General features: G+C 42.8%; 1 protein-coding gene and 1 long non-coding RNA gene across 6 annotated transcripts in view; one reads left to right on the top strand and one right to left on the bottom strand.

Moving 5' to 3' along the window:
• Positions 1-3374, top strand: part of LOC310717353 — a 3392-nt gene extending 18 nt beyond the window's left edge. The window contains exons 1-2 of the long non-coding RNA XR_014530796.1: positions 1-1415; positions 1550-3374. The exon at positions 1-1415 is cut by the window's left edge and continues 18 nt beyond it. This is a non-coding gene — a long non-coding RNA (uncharacterized lncRNA). The remainder of the gene's footprint in view (positions 1416-1549) is intronic.
• A 571-nt stretch (positions 3375-3945) lies between these two features.
• On the bottom strand, positions 3946-24414 carry eif4g1a (eukaryotic translation initiation factor 4 gamma, 1a). Of its 5 annotated transcripts, none has more exons than XM_083524988.1 (33): positions 23893-24414; positions 21149-21222; positions 20012-20163; positions 19619-19702; positions 18848-18880; positions 17913-17933; positions 17001-17183; positions 16761-16860; positions 15033-15175; positions 14745-14837; positions 14288-14366; positions 13479-14207; positions 13170-13258; positions 12299-12488; positions 12048-12181; positions 11614-11730; positions 11069-11437; positions 10093-10239; positions 9601-9837; positions 9403-9507; positions 8843-9118; positions 8578-8692; positions 8315-8429; positions 7985-8220; positions 7420-7544; positions 7139-7311; positions 6409-6534; positions 5957-6038; positions 5751-5849; positions 5529-5663; positions 5049-5130; positions 4828-4968; positions 3946-4341 (listed from the first exon to the last, which is right to left on the bottom strand). In XM_083524988.1, the coding sequence occupies exons 4-33, from the start codon at positions 19643-19645 to the stop codon at positions 4160-4162; spliced, it is 4683 nt and encodes a 1560-aa protein (XP_083381114.1). In that variant the 5' UTR covers positions 19646-19702; positions 20012-20163; positions 21149-21222; positions 23893-24414; the 3' UTR covers positions 3946-4159. The 5 variants fall into 5 exon arrangements, with proteins under 5 accessions (XP_083381114.1, XP_083381111.1, XP_083381112.1 ...); XM_083524985.1 differs by having other exon boundaries at positions 20044-20163; XM_083524986.1 differs by lacking the exon at positions 17913-17933 and having other exon boundaries at positions 20044-20163; positions 23893-24413.
• Between the last annotated feature and the right edge of the window lie 48 nt (positions 24415-24462).

Below are 24462 nucleotides of genomic sequence, written 5' to 3'. Positions count from 1 at the left end.
CACACACACACACACACACACACAGCTTCTCAGACTCCAGATCAGAGATCACACCCGTGTTTTCTACACAACTCTATAGAAGATCGCGGTTCCTGTTCCAGCATAAAGATGATGATGATGCACAAAGCAACAGTTTTTGGTGTTCAGCTTGGTGAAGTTGGAATGGAGTGTCCTGCACAGATCTCTGACCTCTTCCACAACACTCAACACCATCGGGATGACCTGAAATTCATGCCTGGTCCATCCTGCCATCTTTATTCTGAATTAAAATGTTCTCGTCATTTACAAACCAGTGGCTGCTGCTAAGGATGTTCTCCACATTGACAGAATGAAGATACATGAGATTAGATGGTAAACGCTGATAACCATGACGACATGATGACTGTCATTAGAGAGAACCTCAGCAATGATGCACTGGAAAGAATCGACTGTTGGTATCACCGAAATGAGAATGAAGTTCCGTTTTGACTTCGGTTTCTCTCAAGGTTTCTTCCTCGTGCCATCTCAGGAGGTTTTTCTCTCACACCACTGCAATCACTGCTTTGTGAGAATGTGCAAACTGGAGTCTCTTCAACCTCCTGGCATCACTGTCTGATCTCACCAAAGCTCTACTGCTGAACGAACACTAATCCCCACAGCCACGCCCCAAAATCTACCAAGAACACGTCCTTCCTAAAAAAAGTGGAGCTACTTATAAGAGCACATGTGGAACGAAATGTTTAACATGGACATGTGATGGTCAGGGGTGCAAATACTTTCAAAACACGTACTTACAGCAGGTCAGATAAATATTAAACACGTCATTATTTAATCAGTAAATATATTTCTAAATGATTTTTTCATTTAATAGTTCGTACAAAAGCCTTTGTTGGTAATGACGTCTTCAAGACGTCTCCTGTGTGGAGAAACTCAGTTTCACTCATTGCTCAGGTGTGATTTTAAGCCGTTCTTCTACACAAACACTCGTCACATCTTGAAGGTTCTGTGGCCTCTTCTCTAAACTCTGATCTTTAGTTCTTTCTGTAGATCTTTAATGGGATCTGAGGAAGGTGATTGGGTGGAACATTCCAGCAGCTTTATTTTCTTTCTCTAAAAGGTTGAGAGTTTCCTCAGCTGTGTTTGGGATCTTCATCTCGCTGAAATGTTCACCCTCCTGGTAGATGCAGCAGATTTTTATTAAGAATGTCTCGGTACATTATTCCTTTAATTACGTGAAGTTCATCAGTACCGTATGCTGAAAAACAGCTCCACACCATGATGTTCTCACCTCCACACTTCACTGTTGGTCAGGTGTTTCTGGGCTGATGTGCCGTGTGTCCTTCAAACATGGTGTGTTTCATGGCATCCAGAGTTCAATTTGATCTCATATGCCCAGACTTTAATCTCCCAGTATTTCACAGGCTTGATCTTCAGCAGTGGAGTCTTCATGGTGAACGTGCACACAGGCTTGATCTTCAGCAGTGGAGTCTTCGTGGTGAACGTGCACACGCTTGATCTTCAGCAGTGGAGTCTTCGTGGTGAACGTGCACACAGGCTTGATCTTCAGCAGTGGAGTCTTCGTGGTGAACGTGCACACAGGCTTGATCTTCAGCAGTGGAGTCTTCGTGGTGAACGTGCACACAGGACATGGAGCTTCAGTGCGTTACTTATTGTTCTCTTTAAAACAATTGTACCTGCTAATTCCAGATCTTTCTGAAGCTCTCCATAAGTGGTCCTTGGCTCTTGGACAACTTTTCTGATATTTTTACTCCTCTGTCAAAAGTCTTGTGAGGAGCACCTGGTCATGGGCGGTTTATGGTAAAATCCACATTTCCACATCTGGATTATGGCCCCAGCTGTGCTCACTGGAACATTCAGAAGTTTAGAAATCCTTCTGTAACCAATGCCATCAGTTTGTTTTGTAACAATAAGGTTGTGAAGGTCTGGAGAGCTCCGTTTTTACCCATCATGAGATGTTTCTTGTGTGAAACCTTGGTGAAGGAACACGTTTGTACTGATCATCAGTTGGCACTGAAGCAGCTGATGTTAATGTGCAGTGACACATGTGGCTTTTTATCTCTTTTTTTTTTTTTTACCTCCATTTCTTCATTCTTCTGAGATTCAACCCACGAATGATGAGTATGTGTCAAATCTACAGTCAAGCCAATTACAGAAAACTAAGACACGCCCCTGAGACGTCAGAGTCGTTCCTTAGGATAGTTATATAATAAAAGGTGTTATTTTGGCAACGCCCTCGATTAAATGTTACTTAGGATATGCCCTATAGACGTCAGAATTAATTGTCTAAGCCACACCCCCTTGCTGTCAAAAGCTTTTAAAAAGTGCCATGTCAAATAGAAGATTCCTTTCTCTAGGCCACACCCCTAAGCCAATGTCTGACGCCATTATTAATGCCATGTCATGGCCACGCCCCCCCCGGTCTCTGACGCCCTCTTCAAAGCTACACTAAAGAAGGCACAGGACAAAAACGACATGACTGCATCATGATTTGATTGGCGTGTCTTACAATGTTTGCATGTTCATGCAGTCACATGACCCTCACAAGATTCAAAGTTTCAAGTGAGCTACAATAAAAGCTTTTACTTCCTGTGACCATATAAGGAATAATCAGTAAAAACCACTGGTAGGTGAGAACCCTCGAGCTTCCAGAGGCTTTAGAAGTGAAATCAAATAAAAATATCTGAGGAGACAGAAGGCACGGTGAACTTTTATATTAGATTAATTCTGAGTACAATCTCATGTTTACATGCCCTTTACATGTTCACGAAGCAAAAATTCCTCGTAGGTGAAACAGGACGACGACGACGACGAGGTTTTCCATCTTCGTGTCAGCCAAAATAAACCACCACCTCACGTGACGCACGTGCGCTTCAACGCCCAGACGCTTTAAGTTCATAGTCTTTTATTTTCATCGGTGTTGCCTCAGCGCTTTTTTCCAGTTTCTGATGTGAAAGAAGCATTAAATAATAAAGAAAAGCAACAAAAATATTTACATTAAATTTTTTTTCCCCAATAAAACTGTAATCAGTGGATTATTGAGCACCTCTCACCTGGAAGAAGAGAAAACCAAACAAAAATCTTAAATATAGAATACAAGAAAAAACCTGCAATTTCTATCTCTCTGGAAATTTAGGAAGAAAAAAAAAAAAGTATGGCATTAAACATCTTGTTTTTAGTATCTTGGAGAAAAAAAAAAAAAGTTTTCATGTATATATATGTACAGAACTTCTCCTGAAATGTGTTTCCCACTTCGCTCGTGAGTAGAAAAGGCTTTTCGGATCATTCCGGTCTCAGGCGGGGTTTTTTTTTTCTTTTTCTTTTTAATTGGATGACTGTCTTCAAGTTTTCTTCTTTAATAAATGATTATTATTTTTCTTATAAAAAATGGCGAAGGCGTCGCTTGACCGCAAGAAGGGGGTGTGCTCAAGGTCGAGGGGGGGGGGGGGGGCGTTACTACACCCCACACACACACACACCAAGAGGTAAAAACGCAGAGCGTAATAGCGCAAGAAAGAGAGGACAGAGGGATGGCTTAGAAGGAAGCATGGTGACCCTTCTCCAGCAGCTCAAGGTCAAAAGGGTCAAAGATCATCCCTATTAATCCTGATCAACGTCTGCTCTTACAGCAAACAGGAAGAAAAAAAAAAAAAAAACCTTACGGCTGTCGAACACTCGATCCACACGAGCGTCATTCTCACGTAAAAAAAATAACACCAGCTTTCCTACGTACGTGAGAGAGAGACTCAGAATCTATTAGAGAGTTAAAGGCATGGCTGCACTCACGCCTCGTATTTACGTGCGTATTCACATCGCTGCGTATAAATCTACACTGCATGGGTTATTTATGAGCAGCACAAAGAAAGTAAGGGGTCGTGTACTATTTAAAAAAAAATAAAATAAAAAAATCTGTCAGCTCGACTACAACCATTAAAGCAATCATAATCATTTGCGTTTCTCCCCCCACTCTGAAGGAGGAAAAAAAAACCTTTATTGTTAATTTATTTTCAAAAACGAGTAAAGAAGAGAAATGATTGTAGCCCGTGTCCGTCGCCTGTCATCGAGTCTAAACGAGTTTCAAGTTCTGATAGGTTTCTGTAGTAGAGTCCGTTTCCCCTCGGCGCAGTACGGCTCCCGGGCTGAAGGGGGCGTCCTTCTGCTTTTAGCTGTTATCCGACTCGTCCTCTGCCTCTCGCAGCCAGGTGAAGAACGCCGTGACGGATTTGAGGGCCACGCCCTTGCCCACCTGCTCGGCCGGGTCTTTGCTAGACTCCCATTTATAGAACGCTTCCTCCTTGATCACGTCCTCGTCGTACAGAGTGTCGAAGAACATCCGGAGAAGATCTGAGAGAGAGGGAGAGATTAATGATTATTTTACATTTAGGGCATTTGGCAGAAGACTTTATCCAATACAACTTACATCCTTCATTCAAATAATCAGTTTGGGTTAAGGGCCTTGCTCAGGGGCCCAGGAGTGGCAGCTTGGTGTGACTGGGATTTAAACTCATGATTTAACGATAGCTCCCACCTCCACTTATTCCTCTTACACTGTTAAATACTTTACAATTTATTTATTAAAAAGATACTTTTTATCCTTTTACAGCTACATTTAATGAGTGCCGTCACTTACGTTATAGCAGCTAGAAACACTCCTTCCCTTATCTGCTTCTCTCTGCTTCAAACAAATGCATCTTATGACTAAATTACTGCCCCGACACCGAGATTCTTTTCATAATTAAGATTTTTGTCTGTTTGTCAATTAATCCCTGTTAATAAACTGTTGCTATAGAAAACCCCCCCGGCCCGATCAGAACCTGAGATTGTACTCACTGGCCGGTTGCTCCAGTCGCACCATGAGAGCCTGGAGAGCGTAGAGCGCCTGCAGCTCCTTCTGCTCGTCCACCAGGTACTTCTGCAGCAGCTTGGCCCTCTGGATGATCTGATCCATGTCCACCTTATACGGGTTCTCACCTAAGGAATGTTACGCAAACTCGGATGAGCAACAGAGAATCCATTTAAAATGAAATAAAATCTGAAGGTGCATCACTCACAGATGACTGCCGCTTGGCACACGGAGGTCATCAGCGCTCGGATGAATGAGCTGGAGGTCATCTGCTGCTCATCCAGATTCGCCTGCACAAATCACACACAATTCTTTTTTTCACATTCTGATCAACTGTTTAGCACTTTATCAAACACCACAATTTCTCTGTGCGCTAATTTAGTCATCATCATCAGCAGAAAGCAGCACCAGTCATCATCATGTACAGATGCTCAAAGTGCCGTGTTTCAGTTAGAGGGTTAAAGGTCACAGTGACAGTGGTAATAGTGCTTCTCTGTGCAGCACGCAATCTCTCGTGTACAAACAGCACGCAGCATCAGAGAGTCACCTCTAGAGGCCGCTCTCGTAAAGAAAGCAGACCTTTTTAGCTGTGCTAGCATCAGACATAACCGTGAGCAATCAACTATCGATAAATCGGTCGACCGCTATCGTTAATGCGATTGAGACACAGCCTGCACTCAGGGTTTACCTCCACCCAGTCATGGATTCTCTGGTTGTCGGCTTTGTCCTGAATCAGCCGCTCGAGGCTCTTGCTCAGCTCCTCTGCGCTCAGCTCTTTCTTACTCGGCTTCTCAGATTCCTCCCCCAGCGTAAACTCCATTTTCTACAAACACAAATCAGGTCAATGTCCAGACAGAAAAAAAAAGAAAAGGTGAAACAGGGGAAAAAAAAAACCAAACAAACACGTTACCTGTTCTGTCACAAATTTGTTGACATCCTCATCCTCGGGCAGGAAGTCCTTCCAGTTGAGTCCGGCCTCCGTCCACAAAGTGCCCACTTTTTTGTTACTCTGCAAACGGTATCAAAAAGATAAGATATGAACGCCTGGACGTTCAAACGCCTCGCAGCGTCGCGGTAAGACACACACAAGATACCGAGAGCGAGAGAGAGACGTACCAGGCCTTTACAGAGCAGGTTGATGATGTGAACCAGCAGCACTGCAGCTTTTCCTATTGGCAGCAACGGCTTCACCACCTCTCTGTACACACACACACACACACACACACACACGATGTGAGTGAGGACTAAAGAAACGAACATCTGAATCTTGTGACCTTGTGAATGTGATTAAAAATGTTCCACTACACGTCTCTCAGCCACGTTGTGTTTTTGTACGCATGACCGTGTGTTCTGTGGTCAGCAGCAACAAACAAAAATCACACACACACTTCTGTAACCTGAGTGTTGGAAACGTAAACATCCCGAATGGAGTTCCAGAGTTCTGGATTTGATTGATCGGGTCTGATTTGACACGCAGATCACGACGCCAGGTTTCGAGTCTGACGTGTCGTCCAGCGAAGGAATGCAGGAATCCTGCAGAAGTTCGCGTGTGAAATAAAGACGCTCACCTAAAGAGCGCCCCCATTGGGATTCCTCCGTCACGCACTACAGGTGTGATGATTTCCGCCAGGTACAGCCAGATGTGGGGGATGTCGATGGCCATGTCATCAGCCACCTCCAAAATCTCCTGAAGCCTGAAACCACAGACAATTTCATAAAGGGTGCAGGTCAATCTGTAAATCTGCACCGTGGACGTTTTTATCCCTTTATTTTGTGTCTCGCAATAAATTCATTTTTCTTTTCATCCCATACACAAAAAAAAAAAGGTTCTGTACTGGAAACAGGATAAACACGTGTGTGTGTGTGTGTGTGTGTGTGTGTAAACACTCAGGTGTACTCTAACGAGTGTTAACGAGGTGGGATTAATACACAGTGATTACAGGACGTGAGGGCTGTAATTAACCCGTCAGCGAGTCACGAGTTGATGAGGATCAGCGCTCAGAGGGAGGAAGCAGAAATCTACACGGGAAGGAAGCGGTGTGTGTGTGTGTGTGTGTGTCTCAGGTGCCAGCAGGAACGTTTATAGTCTGATTCTCAGAACTCTCGCTCATAATGCGTCCGAGACACGTCTGATCTACTTAACGAGCACAAAGCAGTTCCTCAATCCAAACCAGCCTCCATCAGTGACCTACACACCTGGTACACATCATAATTATCCACACAGAGAAAGACATCTACTGCAAAACATCTACATGAAGCAACATGGAGGAACTCTGAACGTGCATGACGAACCCTCACCCTTTGTAGTACTGCTCCGGAGGTAAGATTGCAGCGCTGATCAGTTTGTGCAGCAGGAGGCCCATGTGCTCTCGGGCGATGGTGCTGCGCTCGAGGGTCGACTCCACTGCGTTACGCACGAACACGAAGAGCACGGACGTGCTGTTCAGCTCCTGTACACACTGTACTGCCTCCTACAGGAAGGTAGAGGAAAAGCAGGAGATATGAGAGAGCGCTACATCTCGTCACACGTCTCTGTTTAAATCCAGCGCTGTGTAAAATGTAAAAGCTGCAGTAGATACCTTCAGGTCATTGATGTGGAGATACTCCTCGACGATGGCAGTAGATTTCTTCTCCACTTCCTCCTCACTCAGGGCGGGTTTACTCGGAGCGGGCGGCGGCGGCGTCGGAGCCGACTCACGTTTTACTAATAAACACAATATACACCACGTCATCAATCACAAACACAGACGTGCAACAGAATGTACTCAACACCCGGTCCGTGATTCAGAAACAATCAGAATTAAAATCCAGCATAAGAAAATTTAAGTAAAAGTATGAAAATATAAAAAAAAAAAAAAAAAAAGGTTATAAAAATAGTAAAAAATGAAGACATGCATTATATCCACCCTGATTTATTTTTCATTCAAATTAATATTTATATAATTATAATTAATTAACAGAATTTCTATCTAAATTAATACAAAACCTAATTTAAATATAATTAGTGGTGCTGTGAGAATTATTTATTTTTTAAAGCACGCCCCCAAGTGGTTGAAAGACTGAACTGTAGTCCTCAGATATAATGAGATTTTATTGATTATGGATATTCGGTAATAAACAGTAGCAGTAACCCAGTGTCCTTACCCGCTGTCTCTCGGCTGGCGGTTCTGTCTCGGCTACCGCGTTCCCGCTCGTCAGTCATGCTAGCGACGCGGCGCACGTCTGCGGCCCGGGAGCGGTCCGCGCTCTCCCTGCTAAAGCTGCGTTTAGTGACTGGGACTCGCGTCTTGTCCAGACCTCGGTCTCTGTCCTCGCGGCTGTCCCGCCGGTCCAAACGATCGAAGCGGTCCCTCTCGCTGCGGTCTCGACTCGAGCTGCTCCTGTTCACCCCAAAACACACACAATGGAGAAAATCAGGAAGTGTTCTGAGATCTGATGAAAGAAGAGGAAACGGTGCAGACGCTGTACACTTGCCTTTGAGGAACTCTGCGCTCGGAGTCCAGTGAAGATGAGGACGATGTGGATGAAGGTCCTGACTGCTGAAGAGCAGAGAAACGGTTCAGCGTGCTCGTAGCCGGTCGTCCTGCATCTGTTTAATCAGAGGAATAAATCAGTCAGAACGAAATTTTGAGTTGAGACGCTGCTGGATGGAAAGCTGTGCAGATGATCACGTGTTCGGGTTCAGAAGGTACAAACGAAATTAATTTAACTCTTAAAGGGATGAAGAACTCAAATACCCTGTTCGGTGCTGGTTTTGGATCCAGATCCACCGCTGCTCCCTTTCCCCCAACTGCCCCATGATCCCTTTCCTCCAGGGGCAAGAAGCTGATTGTTGAAATCCAAAGCTCCAGGCTGAAAGTGTTACACATTTGTTTGTTTATCAATAAACACGAGTCGTCATTTTGGGCTTTTCAGCTTCTTACAATAAACCTGAAGGATCACCTTCAACTTCAACTCTCACAAAACTCCACTTCTCACATGCTTCTGGAGAAGGTTCAGTACCTTGGTGATCTTGCTGAGGCGGGATGTGTCAATGGGCCGGTTCTTGCTGATCGGCACCGTGTTCCAGCCCTCGTCCTGAGGCTGGTTCATTCTTCCCCCTCCTCCTTGTCCTCCCCCTCCTCCTCCTCCTCCTCCTCTTCCTCGACCAGTGTCTTTCTTGGACAGGAGCTGCTGCTGCACTTTAATCTGCTCCCGGTGTTCCTCCAGCTCCGCCTCTTTGTGGATCTGGTCGATGGTTTTGGGGCCCTGATCACCTCGGCGTGGAACCCAGTTATTCTGTAAAGTACCGACAAGACGAGGAGGATCAGAGGCAGGAATATAAACATCCCAACAAAACTAAAAAACTTCCACCAGTCACGGATCAGACCCGGTTCTGATCCGGTATTTTCACCTCCTTTATATTTATTGATTTATATTTGAAGATCAAACAGAAACGCACGTCAATCGCACGTCGGTAAAAACAGTGGCGTTAATGATTTGCGTGTCTTTAACTCGTTAATTCAGACGCACTACTTTAACATTCTGTAATGTGTTCAGAAAACAACATAACGTTTTTTTACTCTTCTCAGGTCCAACACGTCCTGCAGCATGAAGCGGATCCTCGATGAGGTTTTTCTCTCCTTTATTATTTTCTCCATTTGGTGGAAGTACTGGTCCATACGGGGCTACGACACACACACACACACCAAATTACAAAGAAGTGCAAGAACCTCTACAGGAACATGACTGAAGATCCTTAAGGTGTGTGTGTGTTATACCTTAGCCTTCTCGAAGTCCAGGTCCTTGCCGATGGTGGACAGAAGCCTGCAGAGACACTCGAGACTCTCCTCGTCGTGGTTCTTCAGCAGCTTGACGATGCAGTCATGCATGATCGGCTCCGTCAACATCTTCAGCTTAAACAGCTCTCCGATGAACTTGATGTTCCCGAGGGAACGGCGGCGAGCCTGATCCTTCGCTTCCACCAGCTCTTCTTTCAACCGCTTATTAACTTCATCCTGCGGGAAAAACGCAGTTTATTACAATCAGAATTCTTTCATATACGAACAGAAAGTAAATTTTTAGACGTATAACGAAATGGAGTTCTGTATTCTACACACAGAGAAAATAAATAAATAAATAAATAAATAAATAAAACGCACTGGCAGACTTTTTTTTTTACACTTATAAATCTCAATTTTGTCTTGAATGAATGAAACTCATTTGATCAGTTCTAAAGTGTGTGTGTGAGAGAAATGTCGAGTGTGCAGCACCTCCTTGGCAGCATCCAGCTCCTTCTGCTTCTGCTCGAAGATCTCATCATCGTCCTTGTCCTTCTCAAATTCTTTTTGGCAGCGATTCAGCAGCAGTTTGCGGAAATTCACAGTGGCTCCCGGTTTGTCTGTGGTGGGGACTTTCAGCTGGATGAGCGAACACACACACACACACACACACACACACACACACACACACACACACGTAAAGATTAATCCTGGGTCGGTCTTGTTCGACTACACAGTAACATCTTTCCTGATCACTTCTCGGTTCCTCGATCCCATCAGTGTTATTTGGAGCCCCACACAATCATCAATCCACTGTGGGCGTGACCCAGACCTATCAAACCTCAGGAGCAAAAAACCTGAGAACATTAAACCTTAAACATCTACAAACTATTTGCAGTTCTTAAAATATAATCTGCTACTAAAGCTCTGAAGAAAGAAAAAAAAAAAAAAAAAAAAAAAAACACCAGGAATAGCCACTAGATGGTGCTGTATTACGCGTCAGAGGCGTGATAAATTATCCAGTCAAGTCGGCTTTACGATCTACGTTCTGTCTCCCCCTTGTGGTATCCTAAAGATACTACACAATAATTGGACTTAATTTAAATATAAAAAAATAATTAAAATATACACTATAATTTAAATATACACTTCGAAATATATAAAATGATCGCACGCAGATGTTTTAAGTAATGATGGATGCGTCTCAAGCTCTCATTTAATGTAAATAGTAAAGAAAAGTCTGAGCTCGGAGAATCCACATGGGTACAGTGTTTGAGATATACATTTAAAAGGTCTTTATATCTAGAAACACTAAACTCTGACATTATTGTGATCACATCCTGAGTGTGACGTATTTGGTTAAGCAGATCTTGAAGAAATAAAAAGACTGTGTGTGTGTGTGTGTGTGTGTGTAAAAGTGTTTAAATTAACATGCTGAGGTATAAATATAAAAACGTTAATCTCTCACCCCCATAAGGCAGCGGCACATGTTGGCGTACGCGACTGAAAAGCTGGGTTCGGAAATGGCTTTTTCGAATATGAGGTCGATGACCCCTTTGAGTCTCTCCTCGGTGTCGATGGTCAGCTCAGTGACCTGCTTCATGAGCTGCTGGAACATCTGCGGCGTGAGTTTGTTCAGGATGCTGCGCACTCTCCGGAACAGGTCCTGGGTCTTCAGAGTGTCGGAATCTTCCTCTTCGGCGCGACTCTTCTTCACCGCGGGCTTCCAGGCTTTCTCTGCCTTGTTCAGCTGCACGTCGTCGTTCAGCGACATGCTGGCGATGATCTTGCGCGGCTCTTTACGCTGACCCTGCTGAGACCGGCGCGGCCCTGGTGGCTGGAGGGGGGGATTAAATAATCAAATTAATTTACGATAAAATTAAAACCTAAAACACAAGAGTACAATTTACACCACCGTCACTAATGAAACACAAGTGATGAAGTCGGAGCAGTTCAGTTCCAACTGATTTATGGAAAATCAAGTCATTACTCGTTTTCTTTTGTAAGACTTACAGGTCCTCGTCCTCCTAAAAGTGGCGCTCGGCCCAGATTAGCGAAGGAAGGTGTGAAATCGGGCCCGCAGTTCATCAGACGGCTCGGGTCCAACGGGCGCAGCGGCGTTTTATTAGCCTGAAAATCAAAACAGGGACAAAATGGAAGGAATTGGATTATTTTTCTCTTCATGTCTCTTCGATGGCTACGTTCTCACTGAAAACCAGGTTTAGTTACACAAGTCTAAAACTAAACTAGATGTTAGGGTTCCCCCCCCCCCCCAAGAACACATTTTGATCAACTTGACCTTTTCATAAGAATTAAAGTCCAGCAAAATACGTTTAATGAAGTGGACCGAGTGACTGCATGTGCAGGAAAGAGATCAGCACGTGTACATCACGTCTGTGATACAGAAGCTTTAGTCATTAACATGGTGGCGTTAATGTGGCGTTTACCTTCTCCAGAACCACGTCTGTGATGTGAGGGAGACCCTCAGGTTTGTTCATGCTGGCGCCGATGAACTGGAAGCGCAGCAGGAATTCACGATCGTAGCTCTTCTTCTCCTCTGGATTAATGGGCTTCCAATGCTCTAAAAACAGGACGTGTGGATCACGTTAAAAAGCGAATCAGACACAGATGATCACTGAACCCAACGTGTAATAAACAACTAAAAATACATGTGGGCAGCGAACTGTTCCACCCTCACCCTCTTTATACTGATATTTCTGCTCCACTGCTTTCTCAATCCCAGGCTCGGTGTTCTCAGTGTCCATTTTGTCCTCTTTTTCCTCCCACGTCTCCTCAGTCTCCTCAGAGGGGGGAGATGGGGCGGGGCAGGGCTCAGAGGGCGGGGCCTCGACAGCAGCCGGCTCGGGAGCGAGTTCCTTCTCCTCGGGCTGAAGAAAAAAAAAAGAAAAGAACAAATTTTTTAAAATAAAGTTTAGGTCAAAAAAAAAATATTCCGCAATCCTGTAAAACATCAGCAACTACGTTCAGCTACTGCTTCTCCATTTCATAACTCACGGTAAAGAACCGTAAACTTTAACGCTGCGCTCGTTAAGAGGTGGAACCTATTATGTATTCTAATTAAAGAATGTATTAAAGCTTTATTAGATCAGGAGCAGACTAGAATCAGGACCAGTGAGAGACGGGGCAGAAAAGACCAGTTTTTGCCATTTGGGTAATTAATCAGAAAAACGCACTGATTAGTGTCCAATTTATATTCCATTTTCTGTATTAATTAAATATAGATTTGATGAAATGAAGGGGGGGGGGGTGTTGGGGCACAAAGCAGAACATGTCATTCATGTAGGACCTGATGGTAGTGGCGAGAAACAGGAACCCTGCGGGTGGAGAACAAGTTAGAAACCAGGACCATGGGAAGGCCTGAGGAGGAACTGAGACCTGGTGGAGACCAGGTAAACAACAGGAATCAGGCTGACCAGGTGATGTTGGCTGGAGATCAGGTTAGAAACAGGATCCTCAGGTTTATCACAGTGGCTGTTTATTTTTATCTCCATCAAAACCACACCACCACGTCTTTTTACAACAATAAACAAAAAGCTAGAAGTCCAAACCTCTTTATAGGCGTCCAACATGTCTCCAACCACTTTATTATTCAGATCGCTTTTCTTCAGCTTCTTCTTCTTTGGCATGGACAGAACAGCTGAAAAAAATCAAAACCTACATCAAAAAAAAACATTTCCTTTTACACAGAAACATGTTTCCTGAGCAACATCACATTTAGGAACATTTCTGAGAAATGAGAAGTTAAAACATTGCTGTATAAGTTACTACTGAAGAACAAAACGTTTACGACGCCATTTTATTTCAAACATTTAATATCTAAAAATTCATGATTTAAAAATAAACACACGTCTGCTCACCTTGCATAGTCGTCTCCTCGACCGGAGCGGGCTCCTCCTCCACTCCGCCCTCGTCCTCCTCCTCATCTGCAGAAGCAGATGTTTTTGCATCATGTTCCTGGACCTCGATCACCTCGGTTTCGGCTGCCGGCTCCGGTTCTGTCTCGAGTTGCTCGTCTTGCAGCTCTGTGGACTCCTGAGGAAGTCCGTTTGACACCGGGATGCTCTCGATCTCAGACACGGGCACTTCTTCAGGCGCTGGTGTCGGCGTGACCTCGTGGCACTCCGTCTCGCCATTGGCCGCCGGAACGACAGGGGGCGTTTCCTTTTCAGCAGGTGCAGCGTTGCAGGGCACGTCAGGGAGCGGCGTTTCGACGCACGGCTCAGTCTCCTTTTCCGGCTCGGCGTCGTCTGCGCGAGGGCACTCCAGTTCGGCTGGGGCGGCGCTGTTCAGCTCCTCCACCTCTTCATCTAGAGGAGTGGTTTCAGGAGGAGGCACAGGGGCGTCCGTGATGTCGCCCATCGTGGGCTCCGTGAGGAGCGCGTTAGGGGTGGGAGACGAGGGCGGGGAGGGGGACGACTCTGAAACGACGACATCGGTTTGTTCCGGAGGAACAGGGAGCGCCGGAGCAATTTGGACTTCCTGGACGGGTTTCGGCTCGGGGGAGGGGTCTGAAGAAGAAGGAGGAGGAAGAGGAGGAGGAGGAGTAGAGGACGGAGCTGCAGGACTCGAGGACCTCGCACCATCGTCTGAACAACGCACAAGGAGATCGAGTTAAAAGACCCGGATTAAAGTGATTACAAATTATTCAAATGAAAGGTGTGATTACCGAGTCGGACCGCCGGAGCAGCAACCGCAGGGGTCGCGTTTTCACCGTTCGTCTGGACCAAACCCCCGACCTCCACAGACTGAGAGAGAACGAGAGACGAGAATTATCTCACCTTCTACAACATTTCGGAAACATGCTGCAAAAATGGCTCGGATACGACCTAAAATCTAAAACCTGATGGTGGTGACCCTCAAACCAGGCAGCTGTTTTATATTCTGATTTTATATTATTTAATTATTTTAAAGCTCCGCCGTATTAAATGGAACACACTGTTAGTGTTTCGTGATCGGTAGGAGAGCGTAACGTTCTGGTGTGACTCTAGAAATAAACTGGTCACATGATCTGAAGTCACAGGTCAGAGGCTCGTGGGTGCCAATACTTCTTTTTTCTTTATGTACCGAGATGTCCGAGTGCAGCGTGAACGACTTTGAATAAAATCTGCATCTTTAAATCTTACATGAGGAGGCGTGGGCGTAGACGTGCTCCTTCCTCCAGACATGATCTCCTCAGTGATGTCACGTCCTCCCTGGTTGGGGTCTCGTATTCTAATCTGGAGCACAATAAATAACCCAAAATCATCATCATCATCATCATCATCAAGGGAATTAAAGCATGAAGCTTTTAGAAACAAAAAAAATCCCATTAATTTAATTTGAATCAATTTTTAGATCCATTTTGAAAATGTATTCTCATTTTGCACTTTTCTTCACAATCGTCTTTGCGTCAAAACATTTTTATTCGTCACCTGTTTGCGCTCCCTTTTGTGTTGTGGGGGCGGGGCTTGCTGTGGAGGGGGCGGGGCCTGTGGCTGCTGGGCGGGGTTCATCATGACTTGCGCGGTGGGCACAGAAGATTGGTACTGAGCTTGAGCAGGATAATACGCTCCAGCTGGAGAGAAGAGGAGAAAAATGTACACATGATTACATTTTCATTAAAAGGTAATTTACGGAGGCGTCGGGTTCAATCCAAGTCCACAATGCAGGGTTGCTCACTCATTTCAAAATTCTAAATTTGCAGGGGGGGGGGGAAATAAATAAATAAAGTTTACTTCCACCTGCATCATGGATTCAACCACATGCAAGTGGCGAGTCTGAACAATTAAATTCATGAAAAACAAATAAACATAAATTAGAGGGTAAAAAAAGAAAGTGTAGCCAGTTGTACCAATGAATCTGAAACAGTACATTCAAACGACAGAACATTCAATAATTAGTTCCTGTTTATTACAGCATAATGTTATAGCAGCTATAAATGCTCCTTTCCTCACCAGGCTGTTTTTGAAGACAAAAAGCTAACAGAGAAACCTCAAAAACTCCCTTCATCCTGAAAATATTTTATCTGGAACATTGGAAGACATACGTTAAGACTTACAAAAAACCTTCAAAGATTAAAATAATTATATTAATATAAATCTGCACTACTGCCCGAGCTGCCATTATAAACAGTTATGCAACACCTTCAATTCTGACCAATCACAATCCAGAACAGTTCATTTTTGTCTGATAGATAAATAGTGTCGGTGCAACTGGCTACAGGAATCATAAGTACATAAATAACATGCAAAACAAATAAATAAGAGCTACGACTCCAAACAATGACTCATGAGGCACAGCGATGTTTAAAAATAATAATTATTGCATAATTACAGCAAATAGTTTTTAGGCTTGCCCCCCCCCCCCACTCTTGCAGTTCATCTCACAGGCAGCAGGGGGCAGTAAAACCAATTAAAAAAATATATTTTGAAATGTTAATTTTTTTAAATAAATAAATGCATATTTATTCATATGTTAATGAATTAATTCATAAAAAAAAAGTGCAGCCTCATGTGTCTTATGGGAGTCAGACAGCAGGGGGTTTGAATGCGTCCAGAACGTTTTTCGGTAGTTTAAGGTTGTGTCCATGCTGTGAGTATTAAATAAATAAATATAAATAATAAAAACCCAATCAGCCCTGCGTTGCGTTCCACACTCACCGGAGTAGCGGTGGGAGGTGAGAGGAACGGCGTGATGAGAGAGACGGCTGTTCTCTCGAACCGCGCCTCTCCCCCCACCCCCCCGCCTCTCCCTCGCTCCCAGAGCGGCCTCTGAACTCCGCCCAGAGCGGAAAGGCAAGAGAGAATAGAAGAGAGAGAGAGAGAATAAAAGAGAGAGAGAGAGAGAGAGAGAGAGAGAGAGAGAGAGAAAGAGAGAGAGAGAGAGAAAGAGAGAGAGAGTATAGGAGACATAATAGGAGGGAGAGAGAGAGAATAGGAGAGCGAGAGAGAGAAAAAGAAAGAGTAAGAAAGTGAGTGACAATATTAAAAAATTTAAACAGCACAACCGGCGGATAGAGAACCTGCAACAGTCAGACAAGACGGAGAGGAAGAAATAAATGGGAGAGAGAGGAAGAGGGCAGGGGCGGCGTTGGTTAGCTAGATGGCACTGTTTAGATAAGTGGAGCGAAGGTAAAGGGGCGGAGTCTAAGAGCTTCTTACCATACGTGGAGCTGTAGTCTGCGTTTGCTCCGGTATAAAAGCCGGCTGGGGCGCTGGCCACAGAATACTGCTGTGTCTGGTGAACGTAAGGTGCACGGTACTGCGACACGGGAAACAACCAAACAATCAAATTAATACAGCAAGTGGTCAAGACACAGACACACGTTTGCAGGTATCACATGAAACACAGTGGCACTAGGACCACAGCGTAAATGTGCGTTATGCAGATGTATGTCTTACCTGCCCAGACTGGATAAAGTAGGCGTGGCCTTGAGAGTTGGGTGGAAATGGGATCTGCTGCTGAGGGATCATTACCATCTGTGAGGACGAGGGGTAGACGTGAGGGGGCGGGACAGGGCGAGACGGGTTACTGGTCGCCACCCGTGGGGCGTTATTCTGCAAACTGCCCCGAGGGTAATACGACTATATATGAGAGAGAGAGAGAGAGAGAGAGAGAGAGAGAGAGAGTCAGTCTTATACCACTCGAAGTCTTATAAACTTTTGGGACCTGAACTGGGGGAAAAAGTCAATAAAGAAAATCGAATTGTTTGGAGAAATACAGTAACAAGCCTGGGAAAGAAAAAAAAAATTATAAAAAGTTAAACAGAAAATTTGGGTCTGAAAGAAATTAATTAGCAGAATGTGGAAAATAAAAGGATGAATATCAGAAACACACGTATAATATTGATCATTCAGAGTTCACTAAAGTTTTCAGCTAAAATTCATTGAGTTTTTACGTGTCATATTATGCAATAAATTAAAAAATAATTATTTAAAGTATATAAAACACACAAAAAGTAAAATATCTGAAATGTCAAGAAAAAAAAAATTTCTTGTATGTTGGATTAAAATAAATTTAACTTTTTAATTGGAAAAAATAAAAATGCATCTTTGTCGTGTCTAGAAGCCCTGAAGTGCAAGAAATCTAATTTTTTGACTTTTTTTTTTAAATCTGCCCTACACAAATAAATAAATACACGCTGATGAGGATGATGACGATTTTCCTGGAGCGTGCTGTTCTGGGCTTCTTCAACAGTTACCGGTTTCTACTGCATGCACACAGCAAGCGCCCAGCGTCAAGGAACAAAAGCAAAGAGAAAGAAGAAGTGAAGGAGGAAGAGGAAAGAGGCATTTTTCCTTTTTTTCTTTTACCTGCAGAGACCTGAATCCACCCTTCATCCGCAAACCACACAGCAGAAGACAGATCAGATCAGAGCGAGAGAAAAGGAGGACAACACGGAGCAGCGTTAATCACAGAGCTGTTAGCAGCAGCGGATAATCAAGCAGATGCACATAAACAATAAAGCAAGAAAAAAACCTGGATTTGGCTTTTTTTTTTTTTTTTTTTTAGATATTTACAAAATTACACAACTCACGACTTTAGAATTTTTAGACATTTTGAGAATTTGACCCACAAAACCAGGACTTTCCTTCAAGATCAATTCTATTTTTATTTATTTATTTAACAATCCTGTCGAAATATTTTTTTTTTAGAGTAACAGTTTTTCATTTTTTTTAAATATATGCAAACATTAAATAAATAAATTAATTAAATAAATTATTAAATTTTAAATAAAATGCACAAAGATTACTTTAGAACATGCCCCCTTTATTTAACTAAAGTTAAAAAAGAAATTATTCATGATTAAAAAATTTAAAGATTCAGATTGAATGCAAGATGTAAAATGACGTCTCTCTCACACACACACACACAACCAACAGTTTATTAACCTAAAAAATTATTAATAAATTACTAACTAAAGGATCCAATTAATCAGTTAACTACAGTCTGAACGGCGTCTGGGCCGAGATCCAGAATCAATCAACACTGAAAGTCACGCGGACTGGTCATGGGTCACGTCCTGGAGATTTCACACAAACTTCTTAGAACCGACTTTTAAAAATTTTTATTTTAGGTTTAATAGAATTTTAATCATTTCTTTCCAGAAAAAAAAAAAAAAAAAGATTCTAAAAATTCTCATTCAGTAAAGTTTGTTTTTGTAGCATATAATAAATACATTTCAGAGAGATGTGGAGAGTGTGTGTGTGTGTGTGTGTGTGTGTGTGTCACTAAATCATGTTAGTACCTGTTGATGTAAAGCACGAGGCCCTGGTGCAAACTGGAGGACAGCAGGGGGGGGAGGAGAGAGAGAAAGAGAGGTCAAAAGTCAAGACAAAAGGGTAGAAGCAAAGGAGATTCGAATTCCTGCGTTCCAGTAACAGAATAAAGACAGTTTCAGATTAAAGATGATTTAATTAATTTAATCTCTTTCTTAATTGGTTTAAATAAAGTTGTTTATTAGTCCATGACCCTGAATAGACCCTCCACACACCAGGTACCAGAACACCTGCTGGATTGGATCCAAGATCAATGCAGAACTCTGGAATTGGATTTAAACCTGGAATGTTTCATTAGAAATGATTTATTAGGATTATATTTACAGCAGAATTACGACGTGTTCGTTTTAAATTCCAAAACTGTTGCACCGGCTTTCAGAGTCGGAAACATGGAAACCCTTCATTACCTGCCTCTGATTAACAGTTTGTTTATTTCTGAGAGGAAGAAGAACAGTGTGTTTAATAAAACCGCCGTTACTGGAAGGAGGACGAGTTCATTCGCTCACGTGACACGTGTCTCTCACGGACATGAAGCAGAAGTTAGAGCAGAGAGTTAGCTTAGCCTCGATCACAATAGCAGAGCTTATTAGAGTGAGTGTGTGTGTGTGTGTGTGTAAAAATAAATACAAATAATGTTCAAGTCTGCATTAGTTTCTAATTAAATTCACAAATATTTTAATTATTAATGGTAAAAAAAAGCTGATGTAAAATGAGAATAATGAAGGAATAAATGTTGATACCTGTCTGGGTTGGGGTGCAGAGTTCATTAGTGGAGGCTGAGTGGCAAAAACTACAGAGGCGGCCTGACCAGGGGGGTAAACAGTCTTTAGGAGAGGGGAGAAAGGTCAAAGGTCAGCAGATGCACATTACATCCAAAAGCACCATGTACGATTATATCCGGCCATCTTGTCACAAAAATGCCCCCCCAAACCAGGAACTGTTACCATGGTTACAAGCAGCTAGGTAAAGCTAGCATATTTAATTGGCATCGTCGGTCTCTGGGATGAGGAACTGATCGCAAAACACCATGTGACCAACGTGCAAAAATTATGAATATTTTATTTTAAATTATGATAATCAAACAATTATAAATGATGAGCATCAGTAGCAAACTGTCTTGTGAACACGCCTACTTTTACTGTACTGTAATATGATTGGTCCTCACCGGCGTCAATCCTGGTGAGGGGGCGGGGTGAGGGACAGAGGGCGGTCCTGTGATAGGCTGAGGCGGTTTATTCATTTCCCGTGGCTCTGCATGAGGAGGGTCTCGAACCTGCCTACCAAACTGGACACAACAACAACAATAATAAACACCATCAATGTAATACAACAACTTTTCACTCACAATTTACTTTTCTTTATCTTTTTTTTCCCCTTTTCTTTTTGCATTAGACTCTGAGTCAGCAAAATCTTTATCCCACTGACACACTGGTGTCTACAGAAGGACAATTTCAGTACATGAAGTCACCAACGATACCCACCCACAATGTAGTACATGATCTAAAACTTTGGTTAAAATTTAAACCAGATATTGGGAGTCAAATAAAAAAAATATATATATAATAAAAAAAAAAACCACTAATGAATGAAATGTATCTGGAAAGTAGATGAATTACAGAACAAGTTTGTTTTGCAACATAGAAATTAAACTTTGATAGAGAATCTTAAAAACTAGATGGACAATTTGAATTGAACTAAAATGAAATCAAAACCAGGTTCATTTACTTTATCCAGAAAGCAGATGTACGAGAGAATCAAGAAATTACTTTATGCTGTGGGAAGTACAAACATTTAGATACAGTATCTAGAAATTAGATTTTTTTTTAAAAGAAAGACTAAAAACTAAGTATTAACAAAAATGAAGTGAACTGTAGATAAAAAAAAATAAATGAAATTGATCTCAAATAGAAAAAAAAGAAACCAGAGTAAATAACATGGGACGTGTAGAAAAATGATCAATTAGAGAAACTAGAAATTAAATAACATTAATGCTGGAGGCGCATACATTTAGCAAAAGGCTCTAGAAACCAAGTATTAGATCTGGTATCTAGAAACCTGGGGGGGGGGGGGGACCCCTACATTTTAGAATAAATAAATGGAAAATAAAATCCAGGAACTAAATGAAGAGGGGACACTTGATACATTACAGAATCTAGAAATCAGTTTGTACATTTAGATACAGGATCTATAAATTCCAGAAAGTGGATCAAATCAGACTGTTTTATAAGATTTAATGATTATAATAAAGAAAGGACGCCTGGGTCGTGTACCTGTGAATCTGTGATGTTAATCTCTTTCGTTGGACACTTAGTAGGGTCCTGATGTAGTGTTCACTTAATCTGTACTGTAGGAAAGAGAAAAATAAACCAATTAGAAGAAATACACTGATAATTTTATCATATTTTACAACAATAAAGGGAAATGAGGACAAGTGTGTGTGAGACAGGAGTCATGAGGGTGGGGTTTACTGTGTGAACTGATAACGGGATAAACCCCACCCTCACTCACACACACGGGAAAATTATACTTTACAGATATTTTAAGTTTCAAAGTAAAAATAAAACCAACATACAGTATTTAATCACACACACACACACACACACACACACACACACACACACACACACACACACACACACACACACACACACACACACACTATTTCTGTACCAGAATATTGAGCATTATATTAGGAATATAAGCAGAGTCAGAGTGATAATGAAAAGTCATAATACTCAGACTTCACATGAAACCATGATAAACGTCGTGACGAAAACGCATCGTGATCCTCAGACATTTTCTGAGAACATGATTAGTAGAGTCGTATTGAAGTCGGCTAACAAAAACTGTGTTAAAAAGTTAACTGTTGTAGAAGTCATCGTTTTTGCTTGAAAAAATAATGTTAGATCCGGGGAACTAGATCAGTTACAGGATCTAGAAAATAGATCATTTTTATACTAAATGAAACTGTTACAAAAAAAATAGTACAATGTTGCAGAATCTGGAATTACTTACAAAGTAAAAGTACATGTGAACACAAAAACGAAAATGTAGATCAAACCCATCTAGTAGCTAGGACCTCGATGAAGTACAGAATTTATCTAGATTTTGTAGTTCATACTTTACAATCATTTTAATCTAGAATTCTTAATTAAAACCTTTTCATTTAAAAACTACAAATTCCATTAATAGAAATTGTATTTAAAAAAAATAGTGTGGGTTCTAGAAAATCTTACTTTTCATAACCAGTTGGTCAAATTTGATCTAGAATATAAAACTAAACTACAGAACATAGAAATTTTATTTTCAGTCAAAATGTTGAGACTGCATTTAAACGTCTGTAGTTCCTACATCACAAAAAGAAGTTTAATGTAGAACAAACTACATTTATGTAACATCACCCACAAAAACCTCTCAAGTCAGTAAAAATCTAATGTCAGGTGTAAGTCAGGTTGAAGATTGTGTTTCGGTGTTTATTTCTCAGCGACGGAAAAAAACAAAGATTTCTCTGTAAAATTACAAATGAAACAAACCTAAAACAAAATGTTTTAAAAACGATATGAAAATATTACTTTTAATAATTTTTTCAGGCATTTTTTCTCCTCAGAAAATGTCTAATCTCACACACAGATCGTAAACAAGAGTGTAAAATGAGGGAAATGATCAACATCGAGTAAAAATGTAGGAACTTTTTTGTAAAAATAAATTAAATTAATTTACACTTAAAAATGTGCTCAAATTTGCCACAAAGCCCAGAGAAATCTTCCATCAGAGCGCAGCCGCAGCCGAACTGCAGCATCACTGCTACATAGTGCACTAGTTATAGTGTACAAGTCGGTGTTTTTACGCCCTACGGAGTGCACATGTGAAGGGAGCAGACATCCGTTTAAGACTAAACCACAGAAACTTCGCACTTAGCAACCATATGGCGCTCAGAGGGACACGTTACTGTCTCCACATTTCACTCAGCTTCAGTAATGATGGAGCACAAGATCTCACGCGCGCGCGCACACACACACACACACAGAGTATGCGTCTCGAACTTTCACACACATTCACTGTGAGAACATCTGACTCATTTGTAAGTCAAAATAAAATGAGGATGCGGCCTACAGATGCGGCCCGAGTCTACCGGCTAATTGTTAATGCTAACTGATTAGCCGCGCTCAATGGCAAACCCTCACGTGCGCCCAACATATTAGCATTTAGCGTCAATTCTAACAAAAAGCGCCATAATATTACTTTTATATTCATCACGATCATATACATCATGTACATTTAAATACAGCTTTGTTTAAGTGAAGCCGGTTAGCCATGATTAGCAAAACCGATTAGCTCAACATAAGGTTACTAGTCCAGTCCGGGTTTTGGTTTCTACTCACATTTCCGTACACGTCACGACCCACCCCGGAAGTGAATACCCGCCATTTCTTGACATTAAAATAAAAAATGTCCAATAATTTTAGTTGCAGTCATTCATTGATTCGAGTCAGTGGGCGGAGACACCCGCGATGACGCAATGACGTCTGAGACGCAAGACGCGGACTGGAGTTTTTTTTTCGCTTGGGGATCCGGAATGTCAGCGCGTGAGCAGAGATGGAACTCGTGAGTGAACTCGAGCTCCGTCTCACGCGCTGACATTCCAGTTTCAATAAATAAGATACATTTAAATTGAAATAACCGCCACCTGAGATCAAAGCGCAGCCTCCGAACTTCAAAAAGAAAATAAATCTTTTTACATCGTTTCCTTTCTGAATAAACAGTAAGAAGATGAAAGTCGGGCCGCAGCAGCTGAAGCAAAGCGCAGCAGCTGGAGCTCGGCTCGGTTCTGCCCCCGGTCCGGGTCCGTGCGGTGCTGTGTGCTCTGTCCGGGTCACCCCAGGGGTGTTGAGGGGTGGGTGTGTGTGTAAGTGAGACGGGGCAGTAAGTCAGGGCCCTCCCCGGCCCTCATGAGGAATGCTAAGCTAAGCTAGCTGTTAGCACAGGCTGGGTCGGGGGGGGGGGGGTTACTCACCGGTGTGTCCTGGCAGCTCTCGGTCTGTGCGCGCGCTCCGAACCGGCTCGGTTCCGTCTCCAACACTGTTAAACACACGGACAGCACACGCAGGAGTCTCGAGGATCCGCACGCAGGAATGTCAGCGCTAACACACGTGTGCACGTGTGTGTGTGTGTGTGTGAGAAACTCTGCGGCTGTCACTTTCCGTTTAAATCCCCGAACTGCGCTGCAGGCGGAGGGAAAAAAAGGCCAAAAAATCGCCGGTGTGGCTTCAAGAAACGGATCAATTCAGCGCTCTGGAGTCTCTACAGACACGCCGGGGGTCTCCGAAGCGAGCCTCGGGACTGGAGGTCCATGCTGAAGGCGCGGATGGAGTCGGATTGCGGGGGAAACTGAAGCGCGCTGCTCTGATCAAACACCGAAGACCTCACGAGCCATTCGGTTCCCCTTCGGTCCCGCACACGTACCGCACCGGGCCGCGGCTGTTTATTAACCACACCTGTATTCGGGCAGGACACGCCCCCCTGCGCTAGGATTGGCTGAGCGAGCGTTCCTGTGATTGGACGGTGGAGATCAGGCGGAAATGAA

The sequence above is a fragment of the Silurus aristotelis genome (genome assembly GCF_946808225.1).
Source record: "Silurus aristotelis genome assembly, chromosome: 22".
NCBI lineage: Eukaryota > Metazoa > Chordata > Actinopteri > Siluriformes > Siluridae > Silurus > Silurus aristotelis.
This window is presented reverse-complemented; position numbering and strand designations above follow the sequence as displayed.

Coding starts and splice junctions, on each gene's coding strand:
- eif4g1a (XM_083524985.1), bottom strand. CDS start 20,118: ATGAATAAACCGCCTCAGCCTATCACAGGACCGCCCTCTGTCCCTCAC. Junction 14,367..14,744: donor CTACGCCCACGCCTCCTCAT/GTAAGATTTAAA, acceptor GTTCTCTCTCAG/TCTGTGGAGGTCGGGGGTTT. Junction 8,221..8,314: donor GAGCGCAGAGTTCCTCAAAG/GCAAGTGTACAG, acceptor TGGGGTGAACAG/GAGCAGCTCGAGTCGAGACC.